The 22,121-nt window shown below is 39.1% G+C and overlaps 2 protein-coding genes across 3 annotated transcripts; both read left to right on the top strand.

The window, feature by feature from the left end:
* The first annotated feature begins 2,368 nt into the window (after positions 1-2,368).
* Positions 2,369-5,844, top strand: LOC121989154 (40S ribosomal protein S24-1-like). Its single transcript, XM_042543021.1, has 5 exons — positions 2,369-2,532; positions 2,621-2,662; positions 2,757-2,927; positions 5,472-5,558; positions 5,636-5,844. Exons 1-5 carry the CDS (start codon positions 2,458-2,460, stop codon positions 5,675-5,677), a joined length of 417 nt encoding a protein of 138 aa, XP_042398955.1. The 5' UTR covers positions 2,369-2,457; the 3' UTR covers positions 5,678-5,844.
* A 1,484-nt stretch (positions 5,845-7,328) lies between these two features.
* Positions 7,329-9,683, top strand: LOC121990577 (protein IQ-domain 26-like). 2 transcript variants are annotated; one of them, XM_042544689.1, is made up of 4 exons: positions 7,329-7,414; positions 8,033-8,482; positions 8,655-8,864; positions 8,937-9,683. In XM_042544689.1, exons 2-4 carry the CDS (start codon positions 8,084-8,086, stop codon positions 9,549-9,551), a joined length of 1,224 nt encoding a protein of 407 aa, XP_042400623.1. In that variant the 5' UTR covers positions 7,329-7,414; positions 8,033-8,083; the 3' UTR covers positions 9,552-9,683. The 2 variants fall into 2 exon arrangements, with proteins under 2 accessions (XP_042400623.1, XP_042400622.1); XM_042544688.1 differs by lacking the exon at positions 7,329-7,414 and adding an exon at positions 7,423-7,671.
* The last annotated feature ends 12,438 nt before the right edge of the window (positions 9,684-22,121 follow it).

The following is a 22,121-nucleotide window of genomic DNA, read 5'->3' as shown; positions in this document are numbered from 1 at the left end:
CCCGGCTCGGACTGCTTGGTGTAATAAAAATAATAGAAGATCTCCGGGCGGAGGGGAATGTTGTGTATCTTAAATAAGACCACAACCCCGCACAGGAGGCGAAAGGTGTTGGGAACCAGTTGGGCGAGCGAAATGTCAAAAAAGTTACAAACTTCAACAATGAAGGGGTGAAGGGGAAACCGAAGACCGGCTACGAATTGGTCGCGGAAAAGATAAAAGGCGCCGCTCGGCGGTCTGTGCGGCCGAGCGGAAGGTGAAGGTAAAATTAGCTCAAAGTCAGATGGGATATCAAAAGCATTGAACAGGCTCTCGGCATCGCGCCGATCGAACCGCGACTCCATGGTGGTATACCATGGGCCGAGAGCCGGGTCCGCAAGCTGAGAGGAGCTTGCCATCGCGAGAGCAATGGAAGAAGCAGAGATTGAAAGGGAAAGCAAATGCGCAAGTGAGAAAAAGAGCAAAACAGTAATCAAAGGACGAAACGCAGCCGAGAGCGCGAAGAAAACGCAGGAATGAAAGGGAGAAAGGAGAAAGGACCTTACAAAGGAATTGAGGATTGAAGGAAGAAGGCGGAGGATTGTCGGAGAAGGGAAAATCGAAGTCGTCGGAACGCTGGAGCACCGAGGAAGGATACGGGACACGCAAAAGCAAGGGTGCGGCGGAGGAAGAGGGTGAAGGCTTTATAAGGTCGGACCCGATCGACCTCGACCGTCGAATGCAGGTCACAGGGACCGAGGCCCACATCGGGCCGTTTATTTCAAACCGCCGATGTCCCCTCGGACACGTCGCCGAGCCGTAGAATGACGCCAGCAGAGGCGCCACGTGGCACCATGCCACAGGGGTGCATTTAATGAGCGCCATTACGGCGCGCAGCGCGCGTGCTCGGTCTTAATGGAGAGGATTTGCACGAATTCCGAGGAGATCCGAAGGGCGTCAATGTTGACCATCGACACAGTTACAAAGCCAGCAGCAGTAAGAGGTCGAGCGACCGTGAGGAGGAACATTCCAGGGAGTGGGACAGCGGCGTCATTTAGGCCGACCGGCAGTCCAGTCAGTCAGACTTAGCGTCTCCTTCAACTAAACTTGAAGGGGAGACATGTGATCCGGGGATAAGGACGGGGGATCCTCGTTGGCGGAAGGTCAATGACACATAGAGGGCAGAGGTCAAGAGATTCCACCCTGAGACCGGCCGACCGGACGAAGCGGGCCGACTGACCGGGCTATGTAGTCTGACTGGCCGTGAATCCCCCGAACCGAATGAAGACAACCCGACTGGGGGTCGGGTTTCCGATGCTCAAAGATAAAAAGGTTTCAAGGCCGAGCGGGATGTCCGTTCGACCGGTGCACCAGACAACAGAGGCAGTAGCAATCTCATCCGAGCATACGGCTGGGAGTCCTCCCGGTCGGACAAATTACCTACAACCGGCGATAGAAGTGATACGTCTGCCGAGCGGCCTACCCGCTCAGCCCTGGAATAGACAGGGAACGCAAGAGGACAAAGAAGACAGGGGATAACATCATCCTCGAGACACCTGCCGCCGACAAGCAACAGAGTTGGCGGCCCAGCCGTACACACGATCATACGGCGGAAGCTTCCACCGTCACACCCAGGATATGCTCGGACGATTGCGGAATGACGCCAGAGGTACTTTTCTGACAGAGGCTTGTTAAGGTATGTTTGGGGAAGCGTGCACGCACAGAGAAGCGTGCCCGCGCTTCCCCGGGGTCCTATATAAGGACCCCCAGATATCGATGAAGGTATGCACAACTCTTACTGTAGCCACATTACGTTGCCTCTGTCGTTGTCTGACTAGAGCGTCGGAGGGTCGTCGCTGGGAAACCCCTCCCGGCTCGGCTTCTTTGTAGGTTCGCCGGAGATCTACGCCACCAGTTGGAGACAGCGAAGCGTGCCACGTCCCCAGCGTCCGTCGACTCAGTGCTCGGACAAGATCAAATACCCATAGCAAGATTAACTTTTTTTAGATAAAAATAAAAATATCAATGGGCAAAGTAACGATTTACCTACAAGTTGTTATTATCGAAGGTGATCTTGATGTTAAAGCTCGTATAAAATTCGAGCAAAACTTGTACTAATAACGTAGAATAAAATATCAAGAAAATAAAAATATTTGTTTTTTAAAAAAGAAAAGATGAATAATTTTATTTCTCTCTTAATCTATTACAAAAAGGCTTTATATTCTTATTATTAAATTCCTTTACGTTAATCCAAACATGAAACAGTCTTTTCTCCGATTTAGTATAGCCCACTAGAGCCCATTTAATCATTGGAATCGAGGACCCATTGGAGCCAACAAATATTAGAGCCCATTAATCTCACAACCTAGGGTTTCTATATAAATAAATCGTGAAAGCTTCTTCTCTCTTCTCGACCTGCGTCGCAGCCCGCAGTCTTGTCGCCCTAAGCTCTTGCTCTTCCACAGCGAAGAAGGATCCAAGATGGCGGATTCTAAGGCGGTAACAATCAGGACGAGGAAGTTCATGACTAATCGCCTCCTCTCCAGGAAGCAATTCGTCAGTTTGTTTCCCTTGAGATTTTAATTTCTTTTCGTATATGTAAATGAGCGATTATTCATGGTGTGATATGACTTTTGGTTTCAAGGTCATCGATGTGCTCCACCCTGGAAGAGCCAATGTTTCAAAGGTTATTTTTCCCTAATGTTGAGGCTTCTTTATTTATTTGGAGTATTCTCGATCTTTTTTTTATCTTTCTGAAAATTCAATTGGATGCGGTGTAGGCTGAATTGAAAGAGAAGCTGGCACACCTGTATGAAGTAAAGGATCAGAACACAATCTTCGTGTTCAAGTTCAGGACGCACTTCGGAGGAGGGAAGTCGACTGGTTTTGGCTTGATCTACGATACATTGGAAAATGCCAAGAAGTACGAGCCCAAGTACCGGCTCATCCGGGTATGCTTTCTTGACTTCTGTTCGTTCTGTGTGCTGATTTTATTCAGTTCATGAATTACAAACTACTTGTTGTTGAGTTTCTGTTGTGATTGTTTGCCTTTTGTTTTCACCTTTTTTGAGGATGTAGATGCATTTGTATTTTGATTGGCCTTCTCAAACAATTGGTAGCACTAGATGCAAACAACAAACTCTCTAGGATGGGAGGGGGGGGGGGGGGGGGGGGCTTGATCTGACATAGGTTTAGTATTTATGAACTAAAGTAAGATGCTAAATGGTTGAAGACTTGAAGTGACCATTCAATCAAAATACGGGTTATCATAATGATGTAATCATGGCCAAGGATACTAGGTTGCTAATTTGTCATTTCTCTTCATAACATATTAATACACGTTATGGTTCACACCTTGAATTATTTGTTACCCACTGAATTCTTTTTAGGTCCTATGTTGTACAGTGGTCGCAATCAATTATATGGAATTTAAATCTTTATTAAAATACTGTTTTTAGTTTGCATTCTTAATTAAGGCATTTCTGATTATAAATCTTATACAGTCATCAATATTTGTAATTGTTTAGTTAGGATTACAAATAAAGTCTCTATCTTTTATGTTCTAAACAGCAAAGTTTTACCATTCTAAGAATGATGATATTCGAATGGGTGTGGTGACTGATAAAAGTTCCTTTGGGTTCAGTAGTGTTTTGTAAAATTCTTGTCCAACATTATAATTTTTTTCATTGTTTTGAATTAACTTTTTTGCGAAAATCCAATAACATTCCTTTGCCTTGTTATGGCTCCAATTCATTTGTCTGGAATATACGTATGGATATAATTGGTATTATATAGCATCCTAATTCCAGGAATTTCTTTAATGACCAAACCATTTTTTTTGGGTTTTCATATCCTGATTTTTTTATAATGTTGGCATTCTAATTTCTAAATCTCGCCCTTTGTTTTCCAACTATAGGAATAATATAGGAATCATATAGATAAATTAACTATAATTTAAATTTCACAAAACCTTATGATTTAGAATAAACTCTTCTGATTCAAACTAATATCACATTATAAATGGCGGTAGTGGTGGCGGGGCGGTTGAATTTTTTAATTATTTTTAATTCATAATATTATTAATAATCATTATTCTTATATTTACTTTTAATAAAATATATTAATTTTAAAAAAATAATCTACATATTTAAAAATAAAGAATAAAATAAAATTATATATATATATATAATGAGATAATTTTATTAGACTTTAATTAAATCTATTTAAATTATCTCAATCATAGCTAGGAGTTCGTTAAAATTATTAAGTAAAGTTTAATTAAATTGTGTACCTTGTTTTTGTCGAGCGATGAGTTTGAGCCATCTCTGGCTTGGGTGATGTGATTGAGCCAGTCGTTGGGCTTGGGCGACGCTTTCGAGCTTGTCACAAGGCTTCGGTGACACGTTCGGGCTGTGGGATGCGTCATCGGGCTTGCGCGATGCGTCCAAATGCTTCGCCGTGGTTTGTCGCCAAGATCGGATGATTCGTCTGATCTCCCGCAATGCATCTAGACTCATTGTCGGGCCCAAGTGACACGTCTCGTGGCGAAATGGTGGCGGCTGTGGCGGTTCCAGGCACAATGGTGGTGGAAGGAGGTAAGTTACTGCCTAAAGTACCGCCTTAGGCAAAAGCTGTGTGGTTGATGTCTGCCTCCCGTCTAAGCGGCCACCATTTAGAACATTGCACATTATATTAGAACTGTATAATATTTGACACAATTGCTTTCATTCCGTTTCTGCCCATCCCTTGTTACATGGTGAAAACTATAGCATTGGTTAATTTACTTTGATCGCAGTAACACATTTTTATATTCTTGTAGAATGTGGTTCTTTTCCTGGGAAGTAAAATCACTAAATCAGTTTGTACTTTATACCTGATGGCTGCTACAATTAATTAAATTTGTGATAGGTTACTCTTTAAGATGCTAATTGAATTTTATTGGATAGACTTGAGAAAAAATGTAATCAAAATTGAATGTATTTTGACTCAATCTTAATATTCTTGATCGGGCGTCCTTGTACTTGATCTTTCTCTTATCACATTACTCTTGTCTTGATTTCCATAATTTCATTGGTTTTCTCCATTTTTGTATTTTCCTAAAAAATCTAATGTCATTCTTACCTTTCCTCCTAGTTGCCTGTTCTGCATAGTGTCATTCTTTTGCCTGTGAAAATTTGCTGCATGGTCACCTTTCCAATTGTTACCATTCTTTTTATTATTATTATTTTGCAAATATCATTTTTCTCACCAATCATTATTTTTTAGAACACAGTATTATTTATTCTTATTCATCCAAATTTGCCTTGTTTTCAAGTTTTTACATATGCATTAACAATATAGAGGACCCTTGTGTGTCCATTCTAGTTTGTATTTATGTTGTACTTTTGTTCTGTATCCACTCACTAGACATCGCATAGTTTTGCATATTCTCTTATCTAGTGGCATTAATACGAAAGAATTCCTTGGTGTTTGCTGACATGTTTTATCTTTGGTAGAATGGGCTTGCCACAAAGGTGGAGAAATCAAGGAAGCAGATGAAAGAAAGGAAGAACAGGACAAAGAAAATACGTGGTGTCAAGAAGGTGAGTTAAAATTTCATCTCCATTTAAGATTCTGACATGTCTTAAAGTTGCTTATGATCATGCTTTGTCACCTTCAGACAAAGGCTGGAGATGCTGCCAAGGCTGGAAAGAAGAAGTGAGCTAAATTGAAATTACTAGTATTTATTGTCCACTTGAATTTTTCTCAAATAGAGATTGCTGTTGCACTCTAGGCTTAAAACTGTGAACATCTTATGTGCTTAGTTTGGAGTTGAGGTTTTCTTACTTTGGACTTAATCTCAGAAATGTGATGGTTTTGGCCTGTCAATGTTTTCGCTCATTTTTTGTTTAAGACTAATTTTTGCAGTTATGTTGGCTCTAGGGTTTATTTTCGAATAAGATTGTAACTTACATTTTAAGTTATTCCTACACAATTCCTTGTACTCTGTGCCAACCTTCAATCCACTACTTTCACCATGAACGAGTAAGTTCAAACAAGCTTTTTTCTAAATCAACGAGTAGCTTCTTCTATGTTATGCTTTTAGTGCAAATTGATTTGCAATATGACAATGGTTTAGGGGTATTCAAAACTATTTTTGATGGGCAAATGATTTATAAACTAACTTATAATTTAAAATTCAGAAGATCATTTCAGACTTTTAGATGCACTTTAGTAAATGGGTGATTTATAATAGAATACTTTAAAAAAAAATCTATACAAAATTAAATTAGATTGCTTGTGCGGTCAAAATATATATATATATATATATATATATATATATATATACAAATAGCTTATTTATCAAACACTAACTTCGTCATTATATAATTATTTAAATAAAACCATTTGATAACGTCCCTGATAGTTAGTCATTATATAATTATTTAAATAAAACCATTTGATAACGTCCCTGATAGGAAGTAGGAACAACTTCAAAAAGCGTTTTCTAAGCTGCTTCTATAATATGAGCGGCTCACCTCATAGCATAAAAGGCCTACCTTTTACTCTCCCACTTAATTTTTATATAAATTTATCAATAATTTTATATTCCAGCTTTGAAAACTTTTCCCTAAATCCAGGGTTTAGACGTTCATATATAAATAACGGACCTTTAAATCTGGGAGAAACAACATGCGAAGTATCTCCATAGATCTTACCTTGACTGAAAAATGATTAATAGAAAAAATATAAAAATAATACAGCATGATATAAGTATGATAAATAGATTGATTTGACTCCCTTAATAAATGTTTTTTTAGTAATGCTTTTCATTTTGAATATTCAGTTTTGAGAAAGTTTATTATAATATAATTAACTTAATATTAATAAGAATTGCTATACAAGTGGAGACTTTTGCACTTTATTGTGTTTTATTAGAATAATGGAGCATCTTACAAAGTGTGCTCCTTAATAGCCTAGTCAATAAGGTACATACTTGTAAGGCTGCTTAGACATAAAGAGAGTTAGAGATTACTGAACAAATTTCACAAAGTTTAAATGCCTGACTTGAGAGTGATGTATCATCTAAGTGGCAAACTCGTCTCATCGTTTTCTCAATTGAATTTAGGAGTTTGAAAATTTTACAAACTATTTTGAACGATTTCAAAACTCGTGATGATAAATGAATAGGGGGTAAACTTTCGGGGTAAATATGAAATTTTACCAAAATATATTGTACCTAAGTAATGTTTGGGTTTGTTATCTCAACTTAAATTATTGGAGTAGAACATGGAGAAATTAACTCGAAAGATTCTCTTTTCAAATTCACGGATCCACGTATGTAAACCGCCTCAAATCCTTGTTGGAATGTTTAGATCTTCCTCTCCCTTGATTCTCCAAACGCCAGCGGAGGAGGAGGAGGCCGCTGCAGCGGCGGCAGCGTCGCAGCAAGAAAACAGTAAGCTTTTTTCTCACGTCACGCTTTCTTTCCTCCTGCCATGGGAATCACTCAAAGCCGCCATGGCAGAGAAGAGCAGAGCCGAGATTGACCTCGCCTTACTTTTACCCGAGAACACGAGTGCAGTAGACGAATGCGCAGCGTAATAAATGCATCGAGGGCATTCACGAGACTGTCAAAGTCTTATCTTTCTCAGAAACAGACAGATTTCTAGTTACGAAATTGGGAGAAAGACGCGAGCTTGTTGAGCTCTCGAGGTCGGTCTACTGCTTCATTCCTTGTTCCTTGTGCCTTTCTTGTCTTCCTGCTGGTGAAGTTGCAGATATCCATGCTTTCCCCGTGTTTAAGGTCGTTGGTTGCTTCTCTATGTTTCTTGGATCTCACCTCTGTCCTTTCTCTCGGAGATTTTGGATCATTTTTGTGTGGGGAATGCTTCGGTGGAGTTCCTTGTCGTCTAACGCAGTTCTTAAAATGTTGCACAAGCTTTTCTTTTTGATTTCTAGTCCTTTAATCTTCTCTTTCTTGAGTTTTTACCACCAGAAAGAGAAGTTTTTGGAGTAATTTTTTTTTTTGTTAATTTTCTTTCTCTATATATTTTTTCTATTGTGCTTGATGCAGTGAAGTCGTTTGATTTCTCGTCGGAGTGAATTAATTTCCCCCGGGCGGGAAATGGGCCGGGCGGCGCAGTGGTGTCGCCGCCTCTGGAGCGGGAGTAAGGAGAACAGGAATCCCTGCCTGGACTCCTCGAGCTACGGAGGCGCCCGCGAGGAGAGGACGGAGAAGAAAAGGTGGAGCTTCCGGAGGGCACGAGACTCCGGCTGCACGTCGTCGTCGTCGTCGGGAAGCCAGAATGTCTCCACAGCCGCCGCGATCGAGGTGGCTTGGTTTAAGTCCTTCTACGCCGTCAGCGAGAAGGAACAGAGGAAGCACGCGATCGCAGTGGCTGCGGCTGCAGCCAACGCTGCTGTCACGGCCGCCGGGGCCGCTGTAGCCGTCGTGCGGCTCGCCGGAAACGGAGTCATCGAGCTGGCGGCTATACGGATTCAAACAGCGTTCAGGGCCTACTTGGTATCGCACTCTGCATTAAACCTTTTAGAAAGAAAGAAAGAAATCTATCAAAATTTTGTTCTTTAGATCCTCTGATCTTGTCGCCTTCCACTTGTTCTTGTAATTCCTCTGCATTCAAATCGATCGACAACACTCGAATCATTCAATTGAATCAATTGTGATTTGTTTGAAGGCAAGGAAAACATTCAGAGCTCTGAAAGCATTGGTCAAGCTTCAAGCTTTAGTGAGAGGATATCTAGTGCGAAAGCAAGCTGCCGCCACTCTCCACTGCATGCAAGCTCTGGTCCGAGCTCAGGGCGCCGCCAGAGCTCAAAGATCTCCAAGTTTTCTCTCCCGTGACCGAGATTTTCCACCACCGGTGATCCGCCATCGGAGTTCCTTAGTACGCCGTTAATATCCCAACTCTCGCTCTAATTTCGCTGGAGCAATAAGCAATTATTTGTCTCCGTCGCAGGAAAGGCTCGATGTCCACGCCGGAGCTCAACCTCGGTGGCTCTCGACGAGCATCGACGGTGCAGCCTTCGCCAGAAGCCCAAAGATCGTCGAGGTCGACACGTGTCGTCGAAACCTGAGGCTTTGCCCCCGGCGGAGCAGTCCCTCTCCGGCAGCGGACTTCGTGGCGTTCTCCTCTCCGCTTCCAAGCAGTCACGTTCCGGCAAGGATCTCAATTCCCGGCCGCCGCAGCCAATCGCAAGAGAACCATTGTCCGAACTGTGCCGCCGCAGATCAGGGGCACCGTTTCCCAGCGACGGCGCAGAGCACGCCCAGATACGGCGCCGCGGCGGCGGTTACTCCAGCGAAGGGGGGTCTCCGGCAGTTCTTTAGCGCGTTGAATTGCCCCCACTACATGGCGAACACGCAGTCGTCGACGGCGAAGGTGAGGAAACCGCGGCAGCCGTTGAGGGAGGCGAGTGTGGTAGGTAACAGTGGGATGCTGAAGAAGCCATGCTTTGAGCTAGTGGAAGGGGCATTTAGCTTCAAGAAGACGGTGGCCGGGAAGCTGGATCGGTGCTCTGAGCTGGCGAAGGAAGAAGAAGAAAGAGAAATTTACCTACAGAGAATGTGGTGAAGCAAGCTTTCATGGTTTCTGCAAGTATGTAACTATGTAACGTTAATCAAGATGACAGAACTGCTTAATTAATCGATCGTCGTCGCGGATGTAGACCTAAAAAAGGTATCCCAATTAGATTCTCACCAAATCTTTGTCAGATCCGCTTTAGATTTTTCTCTTTTTCTTCTTTTCTTCATTTTTTTATGGATGCTTTCGATTTTTCGTTGGAATTTCTGAAGATTTTGAACTTGAAAATTTGGCTCTAAGAAATATGCCGACAAAAGGACGAACCATTTCAATTGCAGTATCCACGGTAGGATCCATTCCATGTACAGCTTAAGGCCATGCTGATGTCATCATGGATAGCTACATACCCGTGGGCTATAATATATTTTGGATGGGTCCCACTTGCTCAACCAATCAAATAGAACTTGTAGAATGTAGATCCAATGATGAAGCAAAAGGTATGCATGTATAATCTAGTTATTATACAAATTACAACAACAATAATAACATAAATGGTACTATAATTGGAGAGACATGGATCCCTCAGTGGTACTTGCATTCAATGTTAGGCTTTCACTGAATTGCCATTCATATTGAAATTTGAATGAATATTGGAATGCTCCATTGGCTTGCTTTTGACAGTACACAGAGCCTGAATAAGGTGCATGCATGGTGCTGAAATTTCATATTGGGGAGTTTGCAGTGCATGTGGGTGCTGCTGTATCCTCCAAATTTGGATGTTCTTCATCGATCATTTAGGGTTTGATTTGAACGAAGAGATGGGAGTTTGGGAGACGGTGACAACCGTGATAATTACATATTGTTGGAATATTCCCCTTGCAATCTCACTCCTCAATTATTCACTCCTCAATTATTTCCCTCCAACAAATTCTTGTTGGTCAGAATTTGGCCAGTTAAAATTTTTTATCCTCCAATTAGAATACATGCATGTACATGCATGTAATTAATATACACAGATGATATTACTAAAATACCCATATATACACTTACATATATTAATTCTAACTGACCAAATTCTGACCATTTAACATTACCCAATTATTTATTGTCCTCTCTAGCTCTTCTCAGAATAAAGCATCAGCACTGTGTGTTTGGAGCATTCGAGCCTGCTACAGTAGTTGCATTCCTTGCAAAATTAATGCCACATAAAACTGTGCGTTTACACCCTTTGGAATTATGTATTTACAAAAACACCACTGAATTAACTTTCCCTCCAGCAAATCAAAAGAAGCTGTATTTCAAGGGCCTGAAGCAGAACTCCAGTTGTCTCTATATTAATTGCATGGAAAAGTTGCAGTGGGCCAGGAGAAGTAAATGCATGCATGAAAATGTTTGTTAAATTAAGTTCAAACCTTCAAGCCAATCCGAGTGAGTTCTTTAGCATGAATGCATATATCAGATGCTGTGTATATCAGACTTTGGTCCTCGAGCTCCCATGAGAAACACTGTGATCCAACCTTTTAGCATATTTTAATCTGCAGGATTCTTAATTAGGGGATCAGATCTGGGACAAAATTTTATTCAAGAAACAGAAGATGATAAGGAACAGAAATTTTATTATCATGTCATTGCACTGAAGTGAAGAAGCGGATGAGAATGAATGAAACAGAGTAGTAGGGTGGTGTGGGTTGCATGGTCCATGCATTTAGAGATGAGCGGAGATAATGCGCATATTTAATTCCCATCTGACAACTGCCAATGTAAATCTTGTGACTTATTGTTGTAGGATAGCAATTCAATGAAGATTCTCAAGTAATTGACTTTAGTGCCCTCAAGTGGTGTAATAGTTGAGATATATGATATAATCATATAGATCATACTAAATCAATTATAATATATTTTATATGTCATTATTAAAGATATTTTAATAATATCATCTTTATATTAATTACATGCATGTATTACAATTCAATTCTGTGCACTCATATTCTAATCAAATAGATTTACCATATGATATGAGATCTTAGATCGAAATTCGACGTGTCTGAGCATGTCCTTTCCCATTCTTTGGTTACTTACACTAATAGCTAGTAGTCCATTATGATTTACCTTCTTCGTGTTGGTGTTATCCTAAGGATAAATTAATGAGGTACTAGGTATGAAGAATCACCTTTTGCCACGTCAAATAAATGCCTTTAAGTTAATTTCTCATAAATGGTAACAAATAGGGTTCAAACTCACCTCCCTCAATTCATAGGTTCATTCGATCCTACCTCTACCAGCAATACCTGAACCCATTAATTAGTTGACACGTGTATCATTTTTTTCTTTTTGAAAATCCTTAATTGAAATCAAAACCCAACCATGGTTGGGTTTTTTCAAACAGTAATTACTAGGGAAGTTGGACCGTCAAAATTTACAGTAATTTTCATATCCCCGTTCTCTCATCAACATAGCTTCCACTCATCGTTGATGTACGCAACTCTCCGAAAAATAACATAACCCAGCCGTCGCTATCGTTCGAGATTCTTGGCAACCATTTTTTGACTAGGTCATTTGAAAGAAAAACACCTCATGTTTTTGGCCGATCATTTTTTTTTGGGCATTCCCGGCAGTCAATTTTCATAGCTATTGTAGATCTAAACCTTAAAAAAAGTAGATCTGTTACTTTAGCGGTCCTCCTAGTGCCGGCCTCACGGATATGGAGAGAGGTTCATGCAGGTACACAGGCCATAGGTGCATGACGGGATAAACCCCAGGTCGTCAGTTCCTGAGAATCGACCCCTGACTATTACGCCAGAGATACCATACGCCCACCGTTTACGCTACGCCCTAGGGGCATATTGTAGATCTAAACCTTAAGATTCACCTTTTGCTTGTCTAAATGTTTGATAAAAATGTTATATTATGTCATCATTTTGTTAATCTCTTTGGTATTCTTGCATGATTTTTTTTATCAACAATGATCCTGTTTGGCTTTGTGTTTATGTATTTTTTTTTAAAATTTTTTGATCGTGTGTTTATGCGTCTTGTATATCGATTTTTTTTTTTTATAGAAATCTTAGTTGCAGCCAACCCATAGAACATTATTTGTTTTAGAAACAAATCCATAAGTGGCTAGGAAAGCAATAAGAGCTTTATATCAAAAGTTCGCGACTTGGACAGAAGCGATAGAGCTTTTTAGGTGAATGTGAAGAAGCAACGTCCAACTACTTCGTTCAAGACTGTCCAAGGAAAGTTCATGTGTAACTTCCAGTTGAATCTCACAAAGAAAATCTAGTAAAGTTAAAAATGGATGAGATAAAATGAAAGTTACAAGAGATGAGATTTGCATGACAATGGTCAGTGTTAGTTAGAAAAATGTAATCCTAGATCGTTTAGTGCCATTTAGTTTGTCTGAAATCTATAGGTGATTGCAAATGTTGGATTAGAGGAGGTTATATATATTTATTTTACTTAAATATATCATTAAAGTGCATAACCTGACTTGATGGAAAGTATAGAAGAAGATGATGGTTCCTGCGAGAATATCAAACACGATAATGCCCAAAGGCCCCAAACGTTGTTCTTACTCCAACAAACATTCTCAATTCTTTAACCCATGGGCCTCCACCATTTCCTCCATTAAAACCAGCTTATTGATGCATCAAAAAAATTAATATAATGTATAATTTCAAATATTAAAAATATGAATGTACGATAATTATTAGGAAATAATTATTATAAGTAAATAGTTATTTGTTTCCTAATTATTAGGGAATAATTATTATTAGAAAAATAGTTATTTATTTCCTAATTATTAGAGAATAATTATTATTAGGAAATACTTATTTTTTCTTCATTTATGTATTTTCTTATTTTCATTTGTAATGATATTTATATATACCATATGCTATTATTAATAATATGTGTGTGAATTATATCGTCAATATGATATCAAAGCTCTGAGCTTAACAACAACTTTTTTTTCTTCTTCTCTTTCTTTCTTTCTTTTCTCCACAATACCAACCAGCCACTTTCTACAATGGCTACCGCTGACGACATCACCCTCCAGCTATCTCTCACAAATACTCCTGATTCTCCTGCCGCTCTTGTGGTTCTCAACGTCAATGCTCAGACACAATTGAAACTCACCATCTCCAATTATTCTGTCCGGCGCTTGCAGTTCACATCTCTTCTATTCGGATATGACTTACTGATTTTGTTGATGACTCACGTCCCTGCCCCCCTAGCAGATAACACCTACAGATGTCACGCTCCCTCAAGAGAATCCTAATCATATTCTCTGGCTCCGCCAGGATCAACTTCTCCTCAACGCTATTATAGGTTCAATGTCTCCTACTCTTGTGCAATTTATTTTTTCATCAACTTCATCTAGAGACTAAAGATGACAATGGGGTGGGGCAGGGGGCGGGTTTGCCATTCCTATCCCTGCCCCGTTTTCATTTTTTCGGGTTCGGGGATTCCCCGAACCCGAACCCACGGGGATCAAATCCCCATCCCCGCCTCCATCTCCGTCTCATTCCCAAATTTAATTTATATTATTATTATTATTTAATAATAATTATTAATGATAATATTAATATTAATATCAATATTAATAATATTATTATTAATAATATTTTCAAAAATTTCAATATTAATATTAACACTATTATTATTTTTTAAAAAAAATCATATTATTATTTAATAATAATAATAATAATAATAATAATAATAATAATAATAATAATAATATTCGGGGCGGGTTCGGGGATGGGGATAGTATTCCCATACCCGCCCCGAACTCGCCCCATCCCCAAAAAATTGGGATCCCCATCCCCATTTCAGGTTTTCCCCGCGGGGCCCCAAACCCGCGGGAAAAATTGCCATCCCTACTAGAGACGCATGGCAGACGCTGGAGAGAACCTACAGCGCTCCCTCATGTGACAGGATTATGATTCATCACCAAAATCTTGCCAACCCTCAATAGGGTAACAGGTCTATTACTGATTATATGCAAGACATCAAAATAAATATTGACGCTCTTGCGCTTATGAATGTCAAAGTTGATTTTGATGAGCTCTTTATTCATGTCCTGAATGGTCTTAGCCCAAGATTACTGTAATATCTCACATGCTCTGCAAGTTCATGATGTCTTTATTACCTTTGATGAGTTATTCGAGCAGCTTCTAAATTATGAAGTGTTGGAACCCCAAGGTTGTTTTGATGTGATCAACAAGTTAAGTTAGGTTCTGTCGTATTTTAACCTTGTGTCTAAGTGTGTAGGAGCTTAGTAGCATAGGAAGTCGAGCAAAAGACGTAGCTAGCGAGAAGTATGACACGGGAGGGAGCCGACGGGCTCGGTGTGTCTGAGGTACGAGGCGCTGCGGAAGAGTATACGGGTGGACGAGAAGGAGGCGCGCGACGTTTCCGAGGGATGAAAAGCCGGAGCGGAAGGTTGCTCGAGGAGGCCGAAATTGGGTTCGAGTGAGCCTTATTTTAGTTGGCTGAAATCACTCAAGCGCTTGTTGACTTTACCGATCCGGGTGCCCAGAACCATTCCGGGCACCCGAAATCAAATTTTGACCAGGATCGCATTAAACGTGATCCATTGCGAAGGGGATAAAAGTTTATCCCCTCCCAGGCGCCCTGACCAAGACTATAAATACAGCCTTGGTCTAGAAGCTTTTCATCAACTCAAGAATTCTGTATTCCAACACTTGTGCACTTCCGTATTAGTTTAGCTTCTGTTTTTTGCGCTTTCACTGTTGTAAGAGGCTTCTCCACCTGAAGGAGATATTAGTGCGACACTTTCCTTGGATTAACAACTTCCCGGTTGTAACCAAGTAAAAACCCTTTGCCTCTTCTTTTACTTTCTGTTTAGTTAATTTATTTATGCAAGTGATCTGTTGAAAGTTCAAGAAGGGTTGTTTTTATTTTCACAGGGCTATTCAACCCCTTCTAGCCGGTCCGATCGCGGTCCCAACAAGTGGTATCAGAGCCAGGACGCTTCAGGAGGACTAACCGCCGATCGAAGCAAAGACGATGGCCGAACCGAGCATATACCCGCCAAAGTTCGAAGGGGAATTCACTACCTAGAAAAATCGAATGTAGGTATTTTTTAAAAACGGATTTTGAGTTATTGTTAATTATGAAATTCAGTTTTACAGCACCAGAAGGTAAAGAGAAATATCAGTGGACAAAAAAGAAACAGACCGACTACGTGGCAAATGGTAAAGTAGAGTATCATTTGCTGAGCGTTCTTCTGCCACAAGAAGTCAACCGAATCAGTAACTATGATTGCACGAAGGAACTTTGGGAGAAGTTCCTTAAGCTACATGAAGGGACGTCTGAATCCAAGCTCACAATATAGGATCTACTTCGCAACTAGCTCACCAACCTATAACTTGGAGAAGACGAAACAACTGCGCATATGCACTCTAGAGTTAAAGAGTTTATTATCGAACTTTCGAATCATGGAGAAAAGGTAAGTAACCGAGATTCGCTAAGGTACACATTAAATTCTTTTCCCAGAAATACGAAATGGGCATAACTAGTAGATGCCTTTTATATTTCTAAAGACTTAGAAAAAATTACTTTGGAAGAATTATTCTCGACATTTGAAGTGCATGAATCAAGATATGCATGTATGAAGGAGTCCAAGCACAACGTCGCCCTTAAAGCATCGAGAGACGAACTTGAGTCAGAGTCTTCTCTCGACGATGAGGAAATGATTATGATGATAAGACGTTTTAAGAAACTATGTAAGTCTAGAAATACTAACCATCCGCAGGGTAGAAAGAAAAGGACGATCCATTGCTACCACTATAACGAAGAAGGGCACGTCAAGGACAACTGCCCCAAGCTAAGGAACAAGGACAAAGACAAAGGTAAGAAGCCTGTCCAAAAGTGCAAGGTCTTAAAGGCGACGTGGGACGATACGTCGTCCGAATCAGAAGTCGAGACCTTCTCTGGACTTGCATTAATGGCAAGTCATCAAGACGATAACTATGATTCAAGCTCTTCCGAAATGAGCATTGAGAGCATCGATGAAGGGGGAGATACTGTTAGAGTGTATACTAAAAGTCTAACTTTTTGTATAAAAATAAAAGAATCACATAGGTCAAATGTCTATATTTATATGCTAAGTGTAGTTATTCAATTAATTTATATTGTAGATAACATGGTGCGTGGTGTCATAAACAGAAGATCATGTTATCAGTTCCTTATAAATTATGAACAGTTGTTCACAACTAAGATGGTTAGGAACAAACCATTGGAATAGTCGTAGTGTAATTTGATATTAGTTTAACTTGACTATAAAATTACACTAGTACACTCAGAGTGTATTGAGCTGTACCATTTAAGGTACGTTCTTTTTATACTGACTTAATAAAAGAACAAGACCTTAGTTATTATGGAAGAGTATGCTCTTAATCCTAATATAATAACAAGCACATATATTTAGTATTTATTTCTTTGACTTATCAAAGGGTGAGATTTAACTCAATAAATCAATAGACCCGATAAGTTGAGAAATGATATTACTTATAGTGTGTGTTGTTGATTATAGAAGGAAACTGTGTCCTAGTAATCTAGGTTGATAATGTCCCCAAGAGGAGCTCATAAGGATTGTCATGTTAAACCCTACAGGTGGACTTAGTCCGACACGACAATAAAGTTGAGTGGTACTACTCTTGGACTAAGAAATTAATTAAAGTGAGTTGTTAGTAATTCATTTAATTAGTGGACATTCTATATCTTAAACATAGGGAGACTAATACACTCATAATAAGAAGGAGCCCAAAATGTAATTTGGGATTGATGCGGTAGTTCAATAATAATTCTTTAGTCGTATGAATTATTATTGATGAAATTAAGTTGGGTGTTTGGGGCGAACACGGGGAGCTTAATTTCATCGGGAGACCAAAACCAATTTCTCCTTTCGGTCCCTATCGTAGCCTCTTAATTATAAAGTATTATACCCACCTATACCCATCTTCTTACCCATCCTTATGTGGTCGACCAAGCCAAGCTTGGAGCCCAAGCAAGGGCCGACCAAGACATGGCTTGGATGGGTGGAAGTGTGGCCGGCCCTAGCTTGAGTCCAAGCTTAGGTGGTCGACCACAATAAAATTAAAAGGATTTTATTTTTTAAAATTTTTATTATGTGGATTTTATGGTTTTAAAAGAGAATTTAAAATTTAAATCTTTCCCTTTTACAAAAGATTAAGAAAAGATTTGATATCTTTCCTTATTTGTAGATTGAAAGGAAGATTTTAATTTTGAGAAAACTTTCCTTTTTTGTAACCATGTTCATGATTTAAAAGTGAGTTTTAAAATTATAAATTTTTGCTTTTATAAGTTTCTACAAAAGATTAAGAAAAGATTTGATATCTTTCCTTATTTATAGATTGAGAGGAAGATTTTAATTTTAAAGATAACTTTCCTTTTTGGAAATTATCCACATGTTTTAATAGAGAGATTTTAATTTATAAAATTTCTTTTATAACCAACCATAAAGGGAAAATTAATAGAGAAATTTTTATTTTAAAATTTTTGAAAACGAATAAGGAAGTTTTAATCTTGTGTTTAAAACTTTCCTTGCTTAGATGATTGAGAGGTGGTCGGCCACATTAAGTTTGAAAGGGAAATTTTTTATTAAACTTTCCTTTTATTGGCTAAGAGAATAAGGAAGTTTTTATAAAACTTTCCTTATTTGCCTAAACCAAGGAATATAAAAGAGAGGGTAGAGGTGCCTCACCTCATAACTTGTGTTCTAGTTTTCCTCTCTTCTATTTCATTGTGGTGCCCGACCCTTCTCATCCTCTTCCTCTCCTCCTTTTCTTCTTCATTAGTGGTCAGTGACATCAACTCTCAAGGAGCTTGTTGGTGGCCGGATTTTGCTTGGAGAAGGAGAGAAAGGAGATTTTGTTTCTAGCATCCCTTGAAGCTTGGTGGTGTGGCCGAACCTCATCTATTCTTGGAATCCTTGTGGTGGCCGAAACTCATAAAAAGAAGGAAGCTTGGGTGGTTCTCGTCTCGGTAGATCATCGCCCACATGACGTCCGAGATAAGAAGAGGAATACAATAGAAGATCAAGAGGTTGTTGTTTACAAAGAAAGGTATAACTAGTAACTCTATTCTGCATCATACTAGTTTTCTTTGTATACTTTTTGAAATACCAAACACAAGAGGCATATGATTCTAGGTTTCAAATTTGTGATTCGAGTTCGTGTTTTTTTTTGTTTTCCAAATTTGTGATTCGATTGTTCCTTTTGGTTAAACGTAGGGTTATATAAGGAAATTAAATCTTGAATTTCATTAAAAGGTTTTGTCGAGGCAGTTGTGGATGTTCCCATACCCAATAAGACCAAGTGCCTCGCCATGTTTGACCTGGGAATCGATTTTCGAAATTAATATTTAATTGAATTTGTAACATGGGTGGATTTGGATCAATAATGTTAAGCATCGTTATTGCGATCCAAGTCTAAATCATTAAGAACAGATAAGTTAAATTTGGAATCAATAATGTTAAGTTCTGTTTGCGATTTCGAATTTAATTTCTAAAGAATACAATAGGTTATTAGGAAAGGTTTGACACTTGTACAAAATTTTTTTTACAATGGAACCAATACGATCTTCCTAGGACCAACCAACAGCTACGTCGGAAGAAAGCAATAGTTCAGGGGGAGACATGTATAACGAGATTGACAAGGTAAGTCAGGTACTATCTCTTCCTCCCGATAAATTATTTAAGTTCGTTAAATTGTAACAAAAGATTGTTGTAAATTAGAAAAGGAAATTAAAAACTTAAAAGTAATTCTAGCTAAATCTTGCCCATTAGAAGAATTAGATAAAGTAAAATTAGAAAATAAAAATTTGAAAATACAAGTAAATAACCTGAAAAGTCATACTTGTTCATCAAATACAAATTTTAGAAAATACAATAATTTAAATTGGTATTTTAGATATCACCAGGGATAAATAAATTTTTTTTTAAAAATATATGTCCCTAAGAAATTTTTAGTTAAACCAGTAGGCTGGAATCTATATTGGGTTCCAAAGTCTTGTTTAACTTGAACTATTAATTAGATTTAGCGTTTTCAGTGAGAAAATTAAACAATTAATTTCTTTATGAGGCTTTGTCTAAGAAAGTGATTGTTACTCCAATAACCAAGAAGGCCTAGTGCCTCGCCACTGTTTGGAAGTCAAAATATTGAAATGAAATGTTTAATTAACTTTCTGATAAAACATTAAAGTCAAAATTAAATAATTCTTTAGAAAGTCTTTCAAATATTTTTTTGGAAATTAAAAAAATTTGCTTAGAAAAATTTTCTTGCTTAAGTTTTCTGCTTAAAACATTTTCAAAATAATTTTGAAAACTTAGAAAAAATTTTTCATGTAAAATTGTCTAATTTAGATTTTTCAACTTAGAAATTTTCTTTGAGATTGTCTTTCACTTAGAAATATTTTCTAAAAATCATTGAAATAATTTTCAAAATTTTGTAACTTTTAACCCTTAGATTTTCTTGGAACCTTGTTTTTTATGTGATCAAAGGGGGAGAAAGAAAAGTATAAATCTAGGGGGAGGTAGGCTACAACTTTTCTATCTTTTTGTACTTTATTGCAATATTAGTTATTTCATTTTTATGTCTATTTACCCTAACTTAACTTGGGTTGCTCACATCAAAAAGGGGGAGATTATTGGAATCCCAAGGTTGTTTTGATGTGATCAACAAGTTAAGTTAGGTCCTATCGTATTTTACCTTGTGTCTAAGTGTGCAAGAACTTAGGAGCACAGGGAGTCGAGCAAAAGAGCAGCTAGCGAGAAGAACAGCACGGGAGGGAGCCGACGGGCTCGGTGCATCTGAGGTACAAGGTGTTGCAGAAGAGTATGCGGGCGGACAAGAAGGAGGGGCGCGACGTTTCCGAGGGACGAGAAGCCGGAGCGGAAGGTTACTTGAGAAGGTCGAAATTGGGTTCGGGTTAACCTTATTTCGGTTGGCTGAAATCACCCAAGCGACCGGAGCTGGAGCGGAAGACCCGGACCGAGGCGAGCAACATCGGAGCAAAGGACCTGGACCAAAAGTGAACCTTGTTGACTTTTCTGGTCCGGGCGCCCGGAGCCATTTCGGGCACCCGGAATCAAGTTTTGACCAGGATCGCGTCAAACACAATCTGTTACGAATGGGATAAAAGTTTATCCCCTTCCAGGCGTCCTGACCAAGACTATAAATACAACCTTGGTCTAGAATCTTTTCATCAACTCAAGAATTCTATATTCCAACACTTGTGCGCTTCCGTGTTGGTTTAACTTTTGTTTTTTGTGCTTTCACTGCTATAAGAGGCTTCTCCTCCTGAAGGAGATACTAGTGTGACCCTTTCCTTGGATTAACAACCTTCCCGGTTGTAACCAAGTAAAAACCCTTTGCCTCTTTTTTTACTTTCTGTTTAGTTAATTTATTTATGCAAGTATTCTGTTGAAAGTTCGAGAAAGGTTGTTTTTATTTTCACAGGGTAATTCAACCCCCTTCTAGCCGGCCCAGCCGCGGTCCCAACATGAAGCCAGTTAAAAGTCTCACCACCATCTCCATCTTCAACGCCAATGACTGATTTTATGGCTCCAACAGGGAATTCTCATAATCAGTATTCAAACTATCGTGGTAGTCGCCAGCAAGTTCCGCCTATACCCTATCAGCCACGCATGTCTACTCCTGGGTTGTCTGCGCGTCCTCCTACACATCCAGCTGTGTCCAGTCCTAATTGTTATCTTGGGCACTGTTAGATTTATGGTGTCCAAGGTCACTCTGCTTGCCAGTGCGGTCATATGACTGCCTCGATGTTTGCTATGCTTCTGTCGACTCCTTCGTGTGCTTCACATCCCACGTATAGTGCACCGTTTGCGCACACTGCCGTTCATTATACACCTTTGTCTGATTCTCGGGAATGGGTGGTTGACTCTAGCACCTCTCATCATGTCACCACTGATTTCGCTACTCTCTCGTTGCATGAGCCTTACTCTGGGAATGATAGCGTCGTTATTGGTGATGGTTCTAGACTACCTATTACACACACTGATTCTTTCTCTTTATCTACTCCATCTTTCTCTTTATTTTTCTCCAATATTTTATTTGTGCCATCTATGTCAAAAAATTTGATTTCTGTCGCAACACTTTGTGCAACTAATCTTCTTACATTTCTTTTCTTTGATTCCTATTTTAGGTGTTGGATCGTCGTACGGGAGCAACACTGGTCAGCGGGGTCCATAGAGATGGTGTCTATTACTAGCCAAAATTTATGTCTACGCTATCATCACCTTCCGCCTTTTCTATGTCTGTCTTGTCATCTATTTCCTTATGGTATAGTCGTTTATGTCATCCGTCATTAGATGTTTTGCAGCATTTTTTTTATCCTTGGGTCTTTTATTTCCTGCGAATACTTTGTCTAATTTTTTATGCACTTCGTGCAATATTAATAAGGGTAATAAATTTTCCTTTCATAAATCTAGTATTTCGTCTCGTGCTCCTTTGGATATTATCTTTTTTGATATCTGGACATCTCCTATATCAACTTTTGATGGACTCAAATATTATGTTATCTTTATTGATCATTTTACAAAGTATATATGACTTTATC

This window comes from Zingiber officinale, chromosome 6B (genome assembly GCF_018446385.1).
Source record: "Zingiber officinale cultivar Zhangliang chromosome 6B, Zo_v1.1, whole genome shotgun sequence".
Lineage (NCBI taxonomy): Eukaryota > Viridiplantae > Streptophyta > Magnoliopsida > Zingiberales > Zingiberaceae > Zingiber > Zingiber officinale.
Note: the sequence above shows the minus strand (reverse complement) of the source record. Positions and strands in the feature narration are given on the sequence as shown.